General features: G+C 45.3%; 1 protein-coding gene across 1 annotated transcript in view; it reads right to left on the reverse strand.

Annotated features, from left to right (window-relative positions):
• Window positions 1-15,296, reverse strand: part of LOC124009583 (calsyntenin-2-like) — a 305,367-nt gene extending 290,071 nt beyond the window's left edge. The window contains exon 1 of the mRNA XM_046321501.1: window positions 15,053-15,296. Coding sequence (XP_046177457.1) covers window positions 15,053-15,125 — 73 coding nt within the window. The 5' untranslated portion in view covers window positions 15,126-15,296. The remainder of the gene's footprint in view (window positions 1-15,052) is intronic.
• Between the last annotated feature and the right edge of the window lie 2,747 nt (window positions 15,297-18,043).

Raw genomic sequence — 18,043 nt, forward strand, 5'->3', positions numbered from 1 at the left:
AGTGAGGCGGTAACATGGTGCAGCCCAGACTCACAGTGTGGATAGCAATGACTAAGTGGAGCAGGAATGTTGTGGCTATAATAAGGGGTCGGCTGCACTGATAGACAGGCTTGATCCATTCGACAGAAATACCGAAAGTAAAAATTTAAAAAATAGAGTACCGAACCGTTTCTCATGTTCTAGTATCAAAAAAGTCAAACGTTTTGGTATACCGTACAACACTATACTGTAATCTACTGAACTATACTCTACTGTACTGAACTTTAGTATACTCTGCTGTTCTGTATTGTACTGCACTGTACTCTACCGTGCTGCGCTGTGATGTCCAAACTTGTGAAACATGAGGAGAATGACATTTACAGTATGTCCATAATTATGCATTTCTGTATAGTACAGATCAAGGACCCATGATGTCATTCCGTTACCGTAATTCTGTTACTGTGTATAAATCTACTTCACTAAAATAGATTTTTTTCAAACTCAAGGTGCCATGTCATAGCTGACAACCCAATTTTCTGCAGACATCTTTTAATCTTAATTAGATGTTTTTGGAAAACGTGGTCGCAATAAAAACCTGAGGGAGGTTTGACCGTAATTCCGTTACCAAGGTTTGCATCTGCACAGTTCTTCCACTACATTTGTCTTTGTAAACTTTAAGGCGAATTGTTAAAAGTAGTCCTTGTGCATAGACTTGTATGGTTTGTTAAACTTTGAAATCAATGTTAATGTTTGGCATACATTATAAAGTGAAAAAACTGAGTCAAAGCGTAAGTCCGTTAATGTGTAATTGCCCTGGGGTAAAATGCAATGCTTGGACCTGTCATTGTAAATGACTGGGTTGTCATTGTAAAGCACACTGGGCCATGCGTCTGGCTTATAAACAGACAGCCCCTACTACGGTCAATGCTCGGGCCTATCACTCATCACATCCTTTCAGCTCAGAGGAACGTCGCCATGTTGTCATTTCAGACCCTGCCCTCCCCCGCTGTCTCCTCTCAACAGCGTCATGCTGAGAGAATCACCTTCGGCAAAAGAGGAAGAGAGGAAAAATGTCATGTCATAAGATAAGCGAGTTGTTTGAATTGCAGTGGCTAAGAATGGGTCAAGTAAAACTTGTGTTAAAGTGAGATGTAGTGGGGATGATTTGGGAAGAGCTGTCTAAGTGAGGTCGTTAGCAGTGACGTAGTGGTAACAAACAAAAAATGTGGCTAAACTATAAACCCCAGTGGCCGATCGAGATAAGACTAACAACTACCGATATAAACGGAAATGTGACTATTTTTAGAAATGTATTGTTTGCGTTTTGGTTGCATTTTAATGTAGGCCTATAGGGAAGACAGGCCATGTCTGCCTCCTCCTTCATGTATTGCAGCCTGCCTCAGCCTCACCACTGTCTGCCACACCACTGTCTGGCACACCACTGTCTGCCACACCACTGTCTGGCTCACTAGTACCCTCTGTAAAGCAACATTATGATGAGAACTTCGTAGCTTAGGAGCTCCCTCCTACTGGAGTCAGGCTCCATTTAACATTAGCTTGTTACTTACATCCTTCTGGCTCACACTAGCCAGAGCCCTTTAATGTTACGGCAATAAAAGTATCTGCCGGCAGCTAGCGGGGGTGGTGGGGTGGGGGTGGGGGGGGGTTATGTAGACAGTTGAGTGGCAGACCTTTAAGAAATTGCCTTATCTGTCCGACAACTTGCAAACCCACTCCCAGCAGCATCTCCAGTTAGGCTACTTACCGTTGAGCTGCTAAAGCCTGACTCCGATCTGGGGTCGTTTGTTTCACATCTCACTGGCCCTCGACCTGTGCCGCGACAGGGCGGAGTTAAGGCACTTCCAGACATGCAGTGGTAAGCGGTGAAGGTCTCGTAGACTTCAATGGGGCTAGGGCTACGAGCGGCAAAACGCAAGTTCGGTACTCAAGGTGCCAAAATATGAAATTAGCGGAAGTCTTGACTAATAAACATTGTTAATCTTGTCAACCAATCAAACAATGTTTAAATGACAACATTTGAGCTGACAACAACTGGGACTGCTGGACTCTACACACGGTAGGCAGATTTGTACGCGGTTCAATTGTCGTTTACCACGGCCCGTGTGTAAGCACCTTTAACCGTTTGAGAGAGTGGGGACTGTGCTGCTAACAAGGCATATCTGTGGTGCGCTGGAAAACATAACGAACAAACAACTGTTCATGATTCCACTCGTTCACAATGAGGTGGGCGTGATTAGAACTCAGATCACGAATACAAGGATTCTGCCTCCCGAGTGGCGCAGGAGTCTAACGCACTGCACTACAGACCCGGGTTCAATCCCAGGCTGTGTCGCAGCCGTCAGCACACAATTGGCCCATCCGGGTTAGGGGAGGGTTTGGCCTGCCGGGATGTTCTTGTACCATCGCGCTCTAGCTACTCCTTGTGGCGGGCCGGGCGCATGCATGCTGACGTCGGTCACCAGTTGTACGGTGTTTCCTCCGACACATTGGTGCGGCTGGCTTCCGGGTTAAGCGAGCAGTGTGGCTTGGTAGGGTTGTCTTTCAGAGGGTGAATAGCTCTTGATGGGACAAGACTGTAACTACCAATTGGATGTAAAAAAAAAATATATATATATATAAGGATTCTGAGCTTTGATCAACACTGGGAATGTGATAAGTGATGAAATGCTAAATAACAAAAAAAAGGTACGTAAATGGTGTTTACCCTCCACTACATCCCTGGTTGTCAGGCAAGCGTTAGTATTGTTTTGCTTTGTGTTCGACCTCAGCTTCTCAGTGAATATTATATTTTCAGGCAAGTGACCTGATGGAAAATTGCTATTGATTAAAAAGAGGACAAACTCACTGCTTTGGTATCTCAATGCTGAAAGCCACCCGCAAAAAACACACACACACACACACACTTTCCTATCCTACTCCTCAGCCATGTCTGTCACTGCTCTGAGCTGGTTCAAGCCCCTGTTACTTGGGCTTTTGCTGTTGGGCGGCAGGTAGCCTAGCGGTTAAAGTGTTGGACCAGTAACTGCAAGGTCGCTAGTTGGAATCCCAAGCCGACAAGGGGGAAAAATGTTTCGATGTGTCCATGAGCAAAACACTTAACCCTAATTGCTCCAGAGTTGCTGTTGAAAATTGCAGATCCTGGTCGTGACCCCACTCTCCGAGGATGTCTCGGGGAGAGTTGGGATATGGAAAAAACACATTTCCAATTCATACAGGTGTATTAAAGATGCATTATAAAAGGTTTTGCATCATTTCAACCAATCATTTTGAAAATAGTGCTCACGAGCCCAAACCAGTCCGCGAAAAATGTGCACATCCATTTGGTATGATTCTGAGAGAGATAGCTCTCCCGCTATCTCTCTCAGAATGACCTTCTTGATCCAAATCAGTCAGGTTTCAAGACTAGTCATTCAACTGAGACTGCTCTTCTCTGTATCACGGAGGCGCTCCGCACCGCTAAAGCTAACTCGCTCTCCTCTGCACTCATCCTTCTAGACCTATCGGCTGCCTTCGATACTGTGAAACATCAGATCCTCCTCTCCACCCTCTCCGAGTTGGGCATCTCCGGCGCGGCCCACGCTTGGATTGCGTCCTACCTGACAGGTCGCTCCTACCAGGTGGCGTGGCGAGAATCTGTCTCCTCACCACGCGCTCTCACCACTGGTGTCCCCCAGGGCTCTGTTCTAGGCCCTCTCCTATTCTCGCTATACACCAAGTCACTTGGCTCTGTCATAACCTCACATGGTCTCTCCTATCATTGCTATGCAGACGACACACAATTAATCTTCTCCTTTCCCCCTTCTGATGACCAGGTGGCGAATCGCATCTCTGCATGTCTGGCAGACATATCAGTGTGGATGACGGATCACCACCTCAAGCTGAACTTCGGCAAGACGGAGCTGCTCTTCCTCCCAGGGAAGGACTGCCCGTTCCATGATCTCGCCATCACGGTTGACAACTCCATTGTGTCCTCCTCCCAGAGCGCTAAGAACCTTGGCGTGATCCTGGACAACACCCTGTCGTTCTCAACTAACATCAAGGCGGTGGCCCGTTCCTGTAGGTTCATGCTCTACAACATCCGCAGAGTACGACCCTGCCTCACACAGGAAGCGGCGCAGGTCCTAATCCAGGCACTTGTCATCTCCCGTCTGGATTACTGCAACTCGCTGTTGGCTGGGCTCCCTGCCTGTGCCATTAAACCCCTACAACTCATCCAGAACGCCGCAGCCCGTCTAGTGTTCAACCTTCCCAAGTTCTCTCACGTCACCCCGCTCCTCCGCTCTCTCCACTGGCTTCCAGTTGAAGCTCGCATCCGCTACAAGACCATGGTGCTTGCCTACGGAGCTGTGAGGGGAACGGCACCTCAGTACCTCCAGGCTCTGATCAGGCCCTACACCCAAATAAGGGCACTGCGTTCATCCACCTCTGGCCTGCTCGCCTCCCTACCACTGAGGAAGTACAGTTCCCGCTCAGCCCAGTCAAAACTGTTCGCTGCTCTGGCTCCCCAATGGTGGAACAAACTCCCTCACGACGCCAGGACAGCGGAGTCAATCACCACCTTCCGGAGACATCTGAAACCCCACCTCTTTAAGGAATACCTAGGATAGGATAAAGTAATCCTTCTCACCCCCCCCCCCCTTAAAATATTTAGATGCACTATTGTAAAGTGGCTGTTCCACTGGATGTCATAAGGTGAATGCACCAATTTGTAAGTCGCTCTGGATAAGAGCGTCTGCTAAATGACTTAAATGTAAATGTAAATGTATGTGGTTATGTCCTGCAACAACAACAAAAAAATATGCAATTCCATTTCATACAATATGTTACGAATTTGTAAGTGGTTAAGATCCCATTCAATCGCTTTAACACACATTTGTGAAATAAGACAAAAATTAGCACCCACCAAATTATAATTCTTCCTAAACCTTGAGTGGAGGCTTGTGCTCGGCTGTTTGAGCCAAAACCAAAAGAGGAGAAACACAAAAAAAAAAACTTTCCGCTAACGAAAGGCAAAAGAAAAAGGAAATGAAATACAGAAAAACTGTTTCGGTTTGAATTTGATCTTAAATCTTTTATATGATATGACAGTACAGGGTGTGACCTTTTATTTGAATGTATTTTCATGCATTCTGGAAAGTATTCAGACCCCTTGACTTATTTCAAATTATGTTACGGTACAGCCTTATTCTAAAATTGATTAAATCGGCGGGATTTTGTCATCAATTTATACACAATACCCCATAATAACAAAGCGAAAACAGGATTAGATGTTTGTTTTTTTTTTGGATAATTTATAAAAAATTAATTAAAATAAAGGTCACATTTACGTATGTATTCAGACACTTTAGTCAGTACTTTGTTGAAGCACATTTGGCAGTGATTACAGCCTTGAGTCTTCTTGGGTATGAAGCTACAAGCTTGGCACACCTGTATTTGGGGAGTTTCTCCCATTCTTCTCTGCAGATCCTCTCAAGCTCTGTCAGGTTGGATGGTGAGCGTCACCGCACATCTATTTTCAGGTCTCTCCAGACATGTTCGATTGGGTTCAAGCCCGGACTCCGGCTGGGCCACTCAAGGACATTCTGAGACTTGCCCCAAAGCCACTCCTGTGTTGTCTTGGCTGTGTGCTTAGGGTCATTGTCCTGTTGGAAGGTGAACCATCACCACCGTTCTGAGCACTCAGGAACAGGTTTTCATCAAGAATCTCTCTGTGCTTTGCTCCGTTCATCTTTTCCTCGATCCTGACGAGTCTCCCAGTCCCTGCAGCTGAAAAACATCCCCACGGCATGTTGCTGTCACCACCATGCTTCACCGTAGGTATGGAATCAGGTTTGTGCCAGACGTGACAATTGGCATTCAGGACAAAGAGTTCAATCTTGGTTTCATCAGACCAGAGAATCTTGTTTCTCATTGTCGGAGAGTGTTTTAGGTGCCTTTTGGCAAACTCCAAGTGGGCTGTCATGTGCCTTTTACTGAGGAGTGTCTTTCATCTGGCCACTCTACCATAAAGGCCTGATTGGTGGAGTGCTGCAGAGATGGTTTTCCTTCTGGAAGGTTCTCCCATCTCCCCGGATTGCTCAGTTTGGCCAGGGGGCCAGCTCTAGGAAGAGTCTTGGTTTCAACCTTCTTCCATTCAAGAATGATGGCCAATGTGCTCTTGGGAACCTTCAATGCTGTATAAATGTTTTGGCACCCTTCCCCACATCTGTGCCTCATGAATGAATCATGAATAATGATGCGTCCTGGCTCTCTGTGGTCACTAATGATCCCATGGCACTTATCATAAGAGTAGGGGTGTTAACCCCGGTGTCCTGGCTAAATTCCCAATCTGGCCCTCAAACCATCACGGTCACCTAATCATCCCCAGCTTCCAATTGGCTCATTCATCCCCCCTCCTCTCCCGTTGCTGGTCCCCAGGTCATTGCTGTAAATGAGATTGTGTTCTCAGTCAACTTACCTGGTTAAATAAAAACAAAAAAATTAGTGAGAAAATTACAGAGTCAAAAATATCATATGCCCCAAAAATGCCAACCTCCCTGTATTGGTAATGGTGAAGAGGGTAGCGTGTTTTAGGGGCATGAAAAGTAGCAGCAAGGTATATGGTGGGTGTATGTGTACATGTGTGATAATGTATGTGTCTGTGTGTGTGTGTGTGTGTGTGTGTGTGTGTGTGTGTGTTTGTGTGTCTGTACCTGTGTGTGTGTGTGTGAGTGAGTTATGGGTGTGTGTGCGTATCAGGGGAGGCTGGTGGGAAGAGCTATAGGAGGACAGGCTCGTTGTAAAAGGCTTGAATGGAATTAATGAAACGGTATCAAACACATCAAACATATTGAAACCACATGTTTGACTCCATTTGAATTCTTCCATTCCAGGCATTACAATGAGGCTGTCCTCCTATAGCTTTTCCCACCAGCCTCCTCTGGTGTGTATGTGTATATGTGTGGATAGAGACCTGTGAGTGTGCATATAGCCAGTACAGGTAGAATCAATAGAGATAGTCCGGATAGCCATTGATTAGCTATTCAACAGTCTAATTGCTTGAAAATCGAAGCCTGTTGTTCCGAGACATGATGCTTCGGTACCACTTGTTGGAAGATAGCACAGAGAACAGTCCATGGCTTGGGTGGCTGAAGTCTTTGGCAATTTTCTGTGTTTTCCTTAGACACCAACTGCTATATAGATCCTGGATGGCAGAGAGCTCGGCCCCAGTGATGTACTGGCGGTGATGCAGAGGGCGTCCGCACCACCCTCTGTAGAACCTTATGGTCGAGGGCTTTACAGTTGCTGTTCCAGGTGGTGATGCAGCCCATCAAGATGCTCTCAAATGGTGTAGCTGTAGAACTTCTTGAGGATCTGAGGGCCCATGTCAAATCTCTTCAGCCTCCCGAGGAAGAAGCGGCGGCGCTGTTGTGCTCTCTTCACAACTGTGCGGGTGTGTGTGGACTGGCCCTACTCTACTACTGACACTACTCTACCACCGGCCCTACTCTACTACCGGCCCTACTCTACTACCGGCCCTACTCTACTACCGGCCCTACTCTACTACTGGCCCTACTCTACTACTGGCCCTATTCATACTAACACGCTACTCTCTCCTTTTCCCCATCTCAAACAAACACAGACACACACACATTGCACATGCACATTCACTCTCATAACAAATGACTCTCTCCAACAATATACACAGGGGGATGGACAATGCTGGAAATAAGTCAGCCCAGTTCCTGGTGCTCGGAATGTGTCACATCATGGAAGACAGGCCGCAGGACACAAGGCAGCTGCAGCCACTAGGACTACAGTATCCCCCATTGAAAAACAACAGCCCTGTCCCCACTGAAAACAGACAGTACTGTAGGAAGATTGGAGGCCATTGGGGATAAGGGTAGAGGGGTGGTGGTGCCATACACATCCACACACAGATGTTTGGTCTCGGTCGAGAAATCGCAGGTACTGTTGTTGTTGTTGTGAGGAATTCTGCACGCACGCACGCACACACAGGTGTTGAGACAAGGAAGGGACTGGAGTAGTAATGAGTACTCAGGGGGATACTATCTGTCATCAGCTCAGATAAGCTCAGTCCTGCATGTAGACACACCCGAACACACACCCGAACACACACACACACACACACACACACACACACACACACACTCTGCCTAGACTAACACATGACTCAAACACACACAAAACATGTCAAATGAACAGTCTCATAAGTACTAGCAAGTTTCCCACTGGGCACACCGTCATTTAAATGTGGATCATTCGGGTAATTTGGTGGAGACATTGATCATTGAGATTACAACCTATCACCCACTCAAAAAGACAGCCAAAAGTTAGTTGAATTTCCAATATGTTACCACTATGCTTCAAACCATCTAAAAACACAACCAAATTCCAATGGAAAAACTATGTCTGATTGGTGTTTCCCCTATATGAAATCATGGACGCCACTGCAACATAATAATAAATATAATAATAACAACAAAACAATAAAAAACACAAAACAAAATTCTGATATAAAGTATGTAGAAAAGATAATGGAGCAATACATTTGAGAACTAACAATCACCTAAATAAAAGGTAGACAGGGAGAATAAAAAATATAAAAAAGTTAAATGTCATTGCATAGGGCCCCCATTCATTTTGTTATCTTAGAGTCATTCAGAACAAGACATGGCAAAATGTGTAGAATTGCAGATAATTAGCTTTGAAGCAGCCATTTTCTCTCAGCCCCATGACAAAATGTGTAGAATTGCAGGAAACTTAGTTTAAAAGCGGCAAAATGTTCTCTCTGCCCCATGGCAAAATGTGTAGAATTGCAGGAAATTACAGCGCCTGACAAAAAAAATCATAGTGGAAACACTGTCAGATTTTTGGTTTAGCTGTCACCCAAATGTCTATCACTGCGCTTTCAACCATTTAAAAGCGCAGCGAAGTTCAAATGGGAACGCAATGTCAGATATTTTGGTGTATTTATACAACAGTCCTTGGTCTAATAGAAGAACCAAATGACCTGGATTGCAATTGAAATTACATTAAAAAGTACATGGTGCAAGTGACAAATGCCATTCGAGATTCTACGCAGATTATTACAGCAATTGTGAAGTTCTCCAAAGACCTGCGACGACCTATGCATGCTATCTTGAACACGCTTTATATGATTACATAAGAAATGTATAGTAACAGAAACCTCAAAATGTGCCATTGATGTGTTCGTCTTTTTTCCCCCTTTTTCATGATATCCAAGTTGGTAGTTAGTCTTGTCCCATCGCTGCAACCCCTGTATGGACTCGGGGGAGGGTCGAGATCCATGCGCCCTCCGAAAACGCTACCGTGCCAAGCCACACTGCTTGCTTAACCCGGAAGCCAGCCGCACCAATGTGTCGGAGGAAACCCCATACAACTGGTAACCGTGTCAGCGTGCATGCGACCGGAGTCACTAGAGCACAATGACATCCTTGCCGGCCAAACCCTCCCTAACCCGGACAACGCTGGGCCAGTTGTGCACCACCTCACGGATCTCTCTCGGGTCGGCTGAGACACAGCCTGGGATCAAACCCGGGTCTGTAGGAACGCCTTAGACTACTGCGCCACTCGGGAGGCCTGTGTTACTCATGGTAATGTTGAATGTTACCATTAGCTTGTATTTCAAAAGTAATATTGAATTGTGTTTGGTTGACAACGCAAACCAAACAACATTTGAAGGAGATTTATCTTCAAACCAACACAATTGATTCAATATCACTAAATATCATTACATTTGAAATCCACCAGAGCTTGAAACCCTAAGCCTATTGTATTGTCTATTTTTATTTATCGTCTATTTTTTTGTTGCATTTCTGGGTTGAAATTAAACAATCGTTTTTAAGTGGAGCACTCGCAATAATCACTTTCACGATAACACATTGATAATAGTCAGTAACAAATATCCTAGCTCTGCTTGGTTAAAACCCTGGATGGCAGACCTAAGGATAGCTGTAGAAAGATCAATTCTCCAGTAGCAGGTGCTGCCCAGCTTGTTTTTTTCCCCCTGAGAGTGGATATAACATTGAAGACCTGACATTGTTTCAAAGGTAAAAATTCAACCTATTTTATACAAGGTTGGTCAATGTTGAAATGTGGTTACCGTGACGACACAATCCCGTGGTTGAAATTTCACCCTCAAAACAAAATATGATGTTGATAACTCTTTTCAAATCCAATGTATTGTCCACGTCGATTCCACGTTACAATAAGTCAACAAATGACTTTGGAACAACGTTGACTCAACCCGTTTCTGCCCAGTGGGTTGTCACTGTACACGTTCATGGATTATTATGTTAGTTCTCTGGCTCCAACCCCTCTCCCTCAATGTGGAGAGACCATTTCCCACCCCATAGTATCCACCCCATCATCCAATCTAAGTCCTTTATTTTACATAAATGTAAATCACCTCATACACAGACTGCCTAGCAGTTACCTGTCCCACATATACAGGTCCGAACGTGTATATGTAACAAACTACAAACATGCCTGACCGCAAACTTCCATTGACGTAACCATTTCACACAGGACTCTTAGTCACGCATGTACACTTCAAGTTAGCATTGAACCCACAGGTACGGTAGGGAGACCTGCAATAGCATTGCAATCTATACCGAACAGAAATAGAAAACGCAACACGCAGCAATTTCAACATTTATGGGGATGATTTACAGTTCATATAAGGACATCGGGTCAATTAAAATAAATAAATTAGGCCCTCATCTATGGACGTCACATGATTGGTAAGGGGCGCAGCCATGGGTGGGCCTGGGAGGGCATAGGCCCACCCACCAGGGAGCCAGGCCCAGCCAGTCAGAATGAGTTTTTCCCCTCAAAAGGGCTGTATTACAGACAGAAATGCTCCTCGGTTTCATCAGTTGTCCGGGTGGCTGGACAAAGACGATCGGGCAGGTGAAGAAGCCGGATGTGGGGGTCCTCGGCTGGCGTGGTTACACGTGGTCTGCGGTTCAGAGGCCGGTTGGACGTACTGCCAAATTCTGTAAAACGGCGTATGGTGAAGACATGAAGATTCTCTGCCCACAGATCTGGTGGACATTCCTGCAGTCAGCATGCCAATTGCACGCTCATCTCAAAACTTAAGACATCTGTGGCATTGTGTTGTGTGACAAAACTACACATTTTAGAGTGGCCTTTTATTGTCCCCAGGACAAGTGTAATGATCATGATGTTTGATCAGCTTCTTGATATGCCACATCTGTCAGGTGGATGGATTATCTTGGCAAAGGAGAAATGCTCACTAACAGGGATGTAAACAGATTTGTGCACAAACTAGAGAGAAATAAGATTTTGGTGAGTATGGAACATTTCTGGGATCTTTTCTTTCAGCTCATGAAACATGGGACCAACACTTTACATGTTGCATTCATATTTTAGTTTAGTTTAAATGGACTCACACATTTCACGACAGCTTGCTCAGAAATCCAATTAAAAGGTCTGCTAACGATGTACTCTAAATGAAGAGAGGCTAATGAGTCACAAAGCTGTGATCAGGCTTATGGCAGATGGATTGGTTTATTAAAAGGCATTAGTTAGCACCGAGCCTGTCAAGACTACGCAGGTGTAACAGAGGTATTTGGGAGTACCACACTTGTGTGTGTTGGTCTTTCTCTCATGCTCACACACACACACATATATGTGCATACTCTCTCACACACACACACACACACTCACGCCCCTTTAGTTAGACTGCAGGTGTTCAATTCGGACTACTTTATCGAGCCCCTGGAGTGTCGATCTTCCTCCACTCCATAACATCCACAAATAAAGACTTATTACATTAGGACACAGGTCAAGGACCATAGAAAAATCATTTGGGTCAGGACTAAAGAGGAGATCTAACAGAGGGGTAACACGTATGAGGAAGCCAAGCTCCAGAAACCGACAGCAACATCTGTTAAGAGACCACCACACCTTGTGGCCAATGTGCATACTGAGACCGAGGGAAGGGCGGAGAGAGAGAGAGAGAGATGGACAGAGAGGGCGAAACAAAATGATACAGACTGACGGTGAGAAAGAGAAGGGGAGAAAGGAAAAGAAACAGAGAGAGAGAGCGAAAAAAGAAAGAGGAGACGAGGGAGAATTTTAAAAAGGGGGCAAAGAGAGAGAGGAGAACTGCTTTGTGGTCCGGCAGATTTCATTCTTATTAAAGCTGACGGCTCCATTCAGATGAGAAACATCTAAAATATTGAAATTGTCTGACAGAGAAGCAGCCACATTTGTCCCGATACATTTAAACCAAATCAAATGTGTCGCTGCAGGGTAGAGAGAGAGAAAAGGAGAGAGGGAGATAATGCCTTCGACTGTGAGACGCATCATGAAAATTAATACCTCCTGTCATGGGGACACACTTTCATTTTTCCACCCTGCTGCGATCCCTACCTCCCCGACCTGTGAACAAAGCCTCAGGTGAGCCAGGTGTGTGTGTTCTCTCTCTCTCTCTCTCTCTCTCTCTCTCTCTCTCTCTCTCTCTCTCTCACATTGTGTTTCCCAGTGGCCATAGTTGTCAATGGTCCATGAGGATTTCACTTTCTGTCAGCACTACTGTTACACAATGAAGCCGCCTGTTATTGGAAGGTTTAAAAAAAACACTAAAACACACACTCCCAAACACACATGCCATTGACCTCTCAACCCCTGCCCCACACATACAGTCACAAATGCACTCACACGCATGCACACACGCACACACTCAAAACACACTCGGTCTCGTTCTCTATCCCACTCTCTCTCAGTCTCAATTACAGCACTCCAGCTGTCCGTAGGGGAGTGGAATGGCTTGCTGGGATATGTAAGTCCTCCAGAGCCCCCACTGTAATTGGGTGGACTTGTCTGCTGACAACGTGCCATTGGTGAAGGATGGAGAGATTGGGAAAGTGGTGTGTGTGTGTGTGTGTGTGTTGATGTAAGAAATAGAGGGAGAGGCGGAGTGTGCCTCTGATCAAAGTGTGAGTGTTTGTGCGAGAGTGAATGTGTATGTGTCAGAGCTCAATGCTGCATGAAAAGTTTTTCCAGCACAGATTGAGCAGTGCTGACCAAAGGGACCCACTGGGGCCATTTGACCAGCTGGACGGAACACACATACGCACACCAGCCCAGTTTACTGACTACTCCTCTCCACCCCACGCCTCATCACGCTCAATCTAATGAGGCATGCTGGGTAATTAACGCCTAAATTAAGTGGCTCATTTGCATAGCTGTCCGGCTTAACAAAGGCCTGACGTCCCCTTTACAAAACCAGTACACCATGAAACGAAGATGTTACTCAAAGACAGGGGCTGGGGGCCAGGAGGGGGGGTAGAGAAAGGGTAAAGGAGAGTTCGGATCAGTTAAGGGTAGGAAGAGATGAAGAGAGGGGGGAGAAAATGGGACAGAGAGCGAGACGGAGAGAAACAGAGGGGAAAAGAAAACATCTTACATTCACATCGGACCAGTAATCCTTTGAAATGCAAAAGCATCTCAACAGAAGACACTTGAGAGAGAGAGAGATAAAGAGAGCGAGAGAGAGAGAGAAAGATAGAGAGAGTTGAAAGAGCACATTTGTCCTTTCTCCATCTCGTGGCATTTTTTCATCACATCTCTCTGCCTGCCCAAAGACGTCAGCTGAGTGAAGGAGAGAGAAAGGCAGAAGAGGAGAGAAAGAGAGAGAGCGAGAAGGCAGACGGAACAGTTCCCAGGCACTGCCGTGTTCTTAAGTCACCGTGTGAAAAGCCTGAGTTATGCTCCCTCGTTCCACTTCAACAATTTATGTACCACTCAGATAATGCTGCTTCTCCAGAAAAGGCACCCATAAATCTGACCCTGTCTTTCAGCGCTCTTGTCTCTCTCTCACACTCCCCCCCCCCCCCTGTTGTGGTGTATGTCTGTTTTTTTTGTTGGAAATGCAACAAAAGATAAGGCTTTGTCAGATAATGCTGAATGATCTTTGTCTTTGGGTTGTCACACAACCCAAATGTGATCACACTCTCAGAGATATCTCACCTCCACTCACAAGCGCGCGCGCACACACACACACACACACACACACACACACACACACACACACACACACACAGTTCAGGAGTCTTTCTTTCCTTGCACCTACATTTTGATAATGTCACATTCAATGCAAGTGGGAGTGAATACCATCACTGTAACGTAATACCAATCATCCACCTTCTCACACTGACATTACTGTTGTGGCGGAATCAAGGCACACGCGAGGATAAGGCCTCTGCCAAAAAGGTCTGGACCTTTTTGACACGGGCGGTAGTTTGCTTATCTAAAAACTGCACGGTTGCAGGTTCAAGCATCACTTTAAGTAGTTACCCAGGAAATCACTGAATTACAAATAGAGGATGAATCATTGTTTATTACAGTTTTTCCTCCTTTCTCAGCGGACCAATTGCAAGAGGAATATGCAATCTGAATCAAGAGAAGAAAAATAACAATGTTTACTTACAGATACATTTTCCAGCCCAACCCCATTGTCTCACCCTTGAGACTCAATTAAGACATGCTGTGCACCGCGATGCCCTTTTTAAACATGACTCTGCAGTAATTTGTTTACTTTGAAGGCGAGAATAGGACGAAGCATTATTACAGATAGCATATCTACCATACCCCTTTCATGTCTAATACTATAACCTAGTCTACAAACGCCAGAGAGCTGGGCAGTGGTGTGAACGGTCAATGAGGTCCCTATTCTATCCATGGCATCGCTGCGTTATTTGAAGCACGCACCAGCCAATTATTGACTATAAATTGATAGTTTAGATTATATGCTGTTTGCCAAGCTTCTGAGGTCAATAGAGTGCAACTTCCAAGGGTCTCGACAAGATTCATGTTTTGCTGTCTGCGGGAACGCTTTTGTTGAATGATTCATTTCATACATGACTCTTATTTTCTAAAAATACATTGCACAGCGTGAGTTCAAACAGGAAAGAAACATCTGAAAATCGTTGTGAAGTCTACGCTCGCGTCCGCCAATGCCTCAGCATGCAGGATCACTATCTGTAAGCAACTCCCTTACCTTTTCCAGCGAGAATGCAGGACAGCCCGAAAACCACCCAAACCAGGGCAAATGGCACTCCAAGCATCTTCATGGCGGGAGAACCAAGACAAGACGACCTGTCTCTCTCTCCTTCACTTGATATCCCTTACTTTCTTGCGATATCTGTTCGACAACACCTTCTCAATGCGAGGTTAGCGGGGAACTGACGCTGACTGCTAGAGAGACAGAGAGGAGTGGCAGTCCTACTAGGTGGAGCGGTGCTTTGACGTGCTGGCTGATGTTTTGATATTGGGAGGGACCGGCACAGATTTCAGTGCGCCCCGGGACTAGAATTCCACGTCATGCAGGGAAAAATCTAACATCTAACAGCTTTTAGGCTATCATAATTTCCTCTACTTACGATGTGTTCGATTTGATTAACCTATCCATTGAACTGTGCCTATGTAATCATCACCACCGCCAGCATTTACTCACAAATATATTATTAATGGAATCGATTGCATTCTGGTGCAGCCTATAGAGAGAGTATAGAAGTCTTTGAGTTCATGTGGAGATTGGGCAAGGTGAAGTGACTAAACGGCTTGGAGTAACCCTGGATTTTAAACTGTCATGGTCAAAACATGTTGATACAACACGATGTGGGGAAGTCTGTCCATAATAAAGCGCTGCTCTGCCTTTTTAACAACTATAAACAAGGCAGGACCTACATGCTCCTTTGTCGCACCTGGACTACTGCTCAGTCGTGTGATCAGGTGCCACAAAGAGGGACCTCGGGAAAATAACAATTGGCCTAGAACAGGGCAGCACAGCTGGTCCTTAAATGTACACATAGTGTGTTGTGAAAAGTGTTATGAAATGTAATGTCGTAATACTTTAAAAAGAGCTGCCTTGATGTTACTGGACCCCAGGAAGAGTAGCTGCTGCTTATGGGGATCCTTCATAAATACAAATACAGACGTTGCTTACTATATAGTTAGTAGCCTATTATAAACCAAAATGACCACAACACGTTAATGAAATCCATATTGTTCTCTCAATCATCTGAATATGACTTTTGTTGTTATAAACCACGTAATTTGACCAGTTTCTCACAGCATGAGAATAATCCTGCAGCAACCGGAAATGTTCATTATTGACTGTATTTGTAAATGTTGATACATTTTTTTTGCTATGGCAAATCAATTCTGAAATGTTAAAGTGGAAGTTCAACTTTAGAAGTCTTTTTTAAACCTCTAAATACAGTACAAGTTTTGCATTTCCTGCAGCGCAGGAAAGCACAACAACTTGGTGCTCATACTGTGATTCTAAATCTGAATGTTCTCTAAGATGTCTTCGATGTTCGCTGGAAAGGCACAGCTTTGTGGAGGGCATTGTTCAATTCCAGCAAGAGACTGACAAAGGCTTAAAGCCTATTGTATGGAACATCTGCTCCCCCCCTCACAGATTTAACTCCTCCAAGTAACCAGTGGCAATATGTCTGGTTTCCTCTCCTGTTATTATTTTCACAACACTCCCTGCCTCTGTTGCGTGTGGTGAGGATTATTGTGTGTGTTAAGCCCCTGTGGTGTTGCCTCATGCTGTCAGGGGCCAGGGGCAGAAGGGAGAAAGTCCCTAGTGGGTCACTCAAAAAGCACAAGAAAGAGTATTTAGACACCCACCATCTCAGATTGTTCTGAAATCGTTTCTGCAGTTAGTAACAGATACATTCCTGAAACATTATTGTGTTGAAATATAATTTGATCTCAGAAATGAAGCTAATTGATGTAATCCAAAATGGCCATTTTAATTCATAGGAATCATATAAAATGCAATAACTATAGTACATAACATCATATTTGGAACAAACTTTTTCTAACAATGAGTTAGACATGAGGAATCCAAAAGAATGTTCAAAAGCCAACCACGGATCCCCCCACAGTATGGAGCTGCAGCCCTGAGTATTGTTTCTTTATCCTATGTAATGTATTCTCAATGAATTTGTCATGTTTTGTCATTGATTATCATGTCTTGTCCCTGTGCTTCCCTTCTATTTCTATTTCTATTTGTTTCCCTCTGCTGATCCTTGTTTGATGTTTGCTGTTCTGTGTCCTTGTTCCGCCCTGTCGTGTTTTTGCCTTCTTCAGATGCTGCGTGTGTGCAGGTGTCTATGTCAGCTACGGCCTGTGCCTTCCCGAAGCGACCTGCAGTCGGTGGTCGCGTCTCCAGTCGTTCCTCTCTACTGACGAGAGGATTTCAGTTTTCCTGTTTTGTATTTACCTAAGATAATATCCAGGATTATCGTTTTGTTTAAGACTGGAATAAAGACTCTGTTTCTGTTAAGTCGCTTTTGGGTCCTCATTCACCAGCATAACAAAAGGATCCGACCAAGAATGGACCCAGCGACTACGGATTCTCGCAACACTGCCGTCGAGATCCAGGGAGCAATGCTCGGCAGACACAAGCAGGAATTGTCTGCTGCTCGTCATGCCGTTGAGACCCTGGCCGCTCAGGTCTCCGACCTCTCAGGACAGTTTCAGAGTCTTCGTCTCGTGCCACCAGCTACTTCCTGGTCTTCCGAGTCTCCGGAACCTAGGGTTAATAACCCACCATGTTACTCTGGGCAGCCCACTGAGTGCCGCTCCTTTCTCACCCAGTGTGATATTGTGTTCTCTCTCCAGCCCAACACATACTCAAGAGAGAGAGCTCGGATCGCCTACGTCATATCACTCCTTACTGGTCGGGCTCGGGAGTGGGGCACAGCTATCTGGGAGGCAAGGGCTGAGTGTACTAACGATTATCAGAACTTTAAAGAGGAGATGATACGGGTTTTTGATCGTTCAGTTTTTGGGAAGGAGGCTTCCAGGGCCCTGGCTTCCCTATGTCAAGGTGATCGATCCATAACGGATTACTCTATAGAGTTTCGCACTCTTGCTGCCTCCAGTGACTGGAACGAGCCGGCGTTGCTCGCTCGTTTTCTGGAGGGACTCCACGCTGAGGTTAAAGATGAGATTCTCTCCCGGGAGGTTCCTT

The sequence above is a fragment of the Oncorhynchus gorbuscha genome, linkage group LG22, assembly GCF_021184085.1.
Source record: "Oncorhynchus gorbuscha isolate QuinsamMale2020 ecotype Even-year linkage group LG22, OgorEven_v1.0, whole genome shotgun sequence".
Classification (NCBI taxonomy): domain Eukaryota; kingdom Metazoa; phylum Chordata; class Actinopteri; order Salmoniformes; family Salmonidae; genus Oncorhynchus; species Oncorhynchus gorbuscha.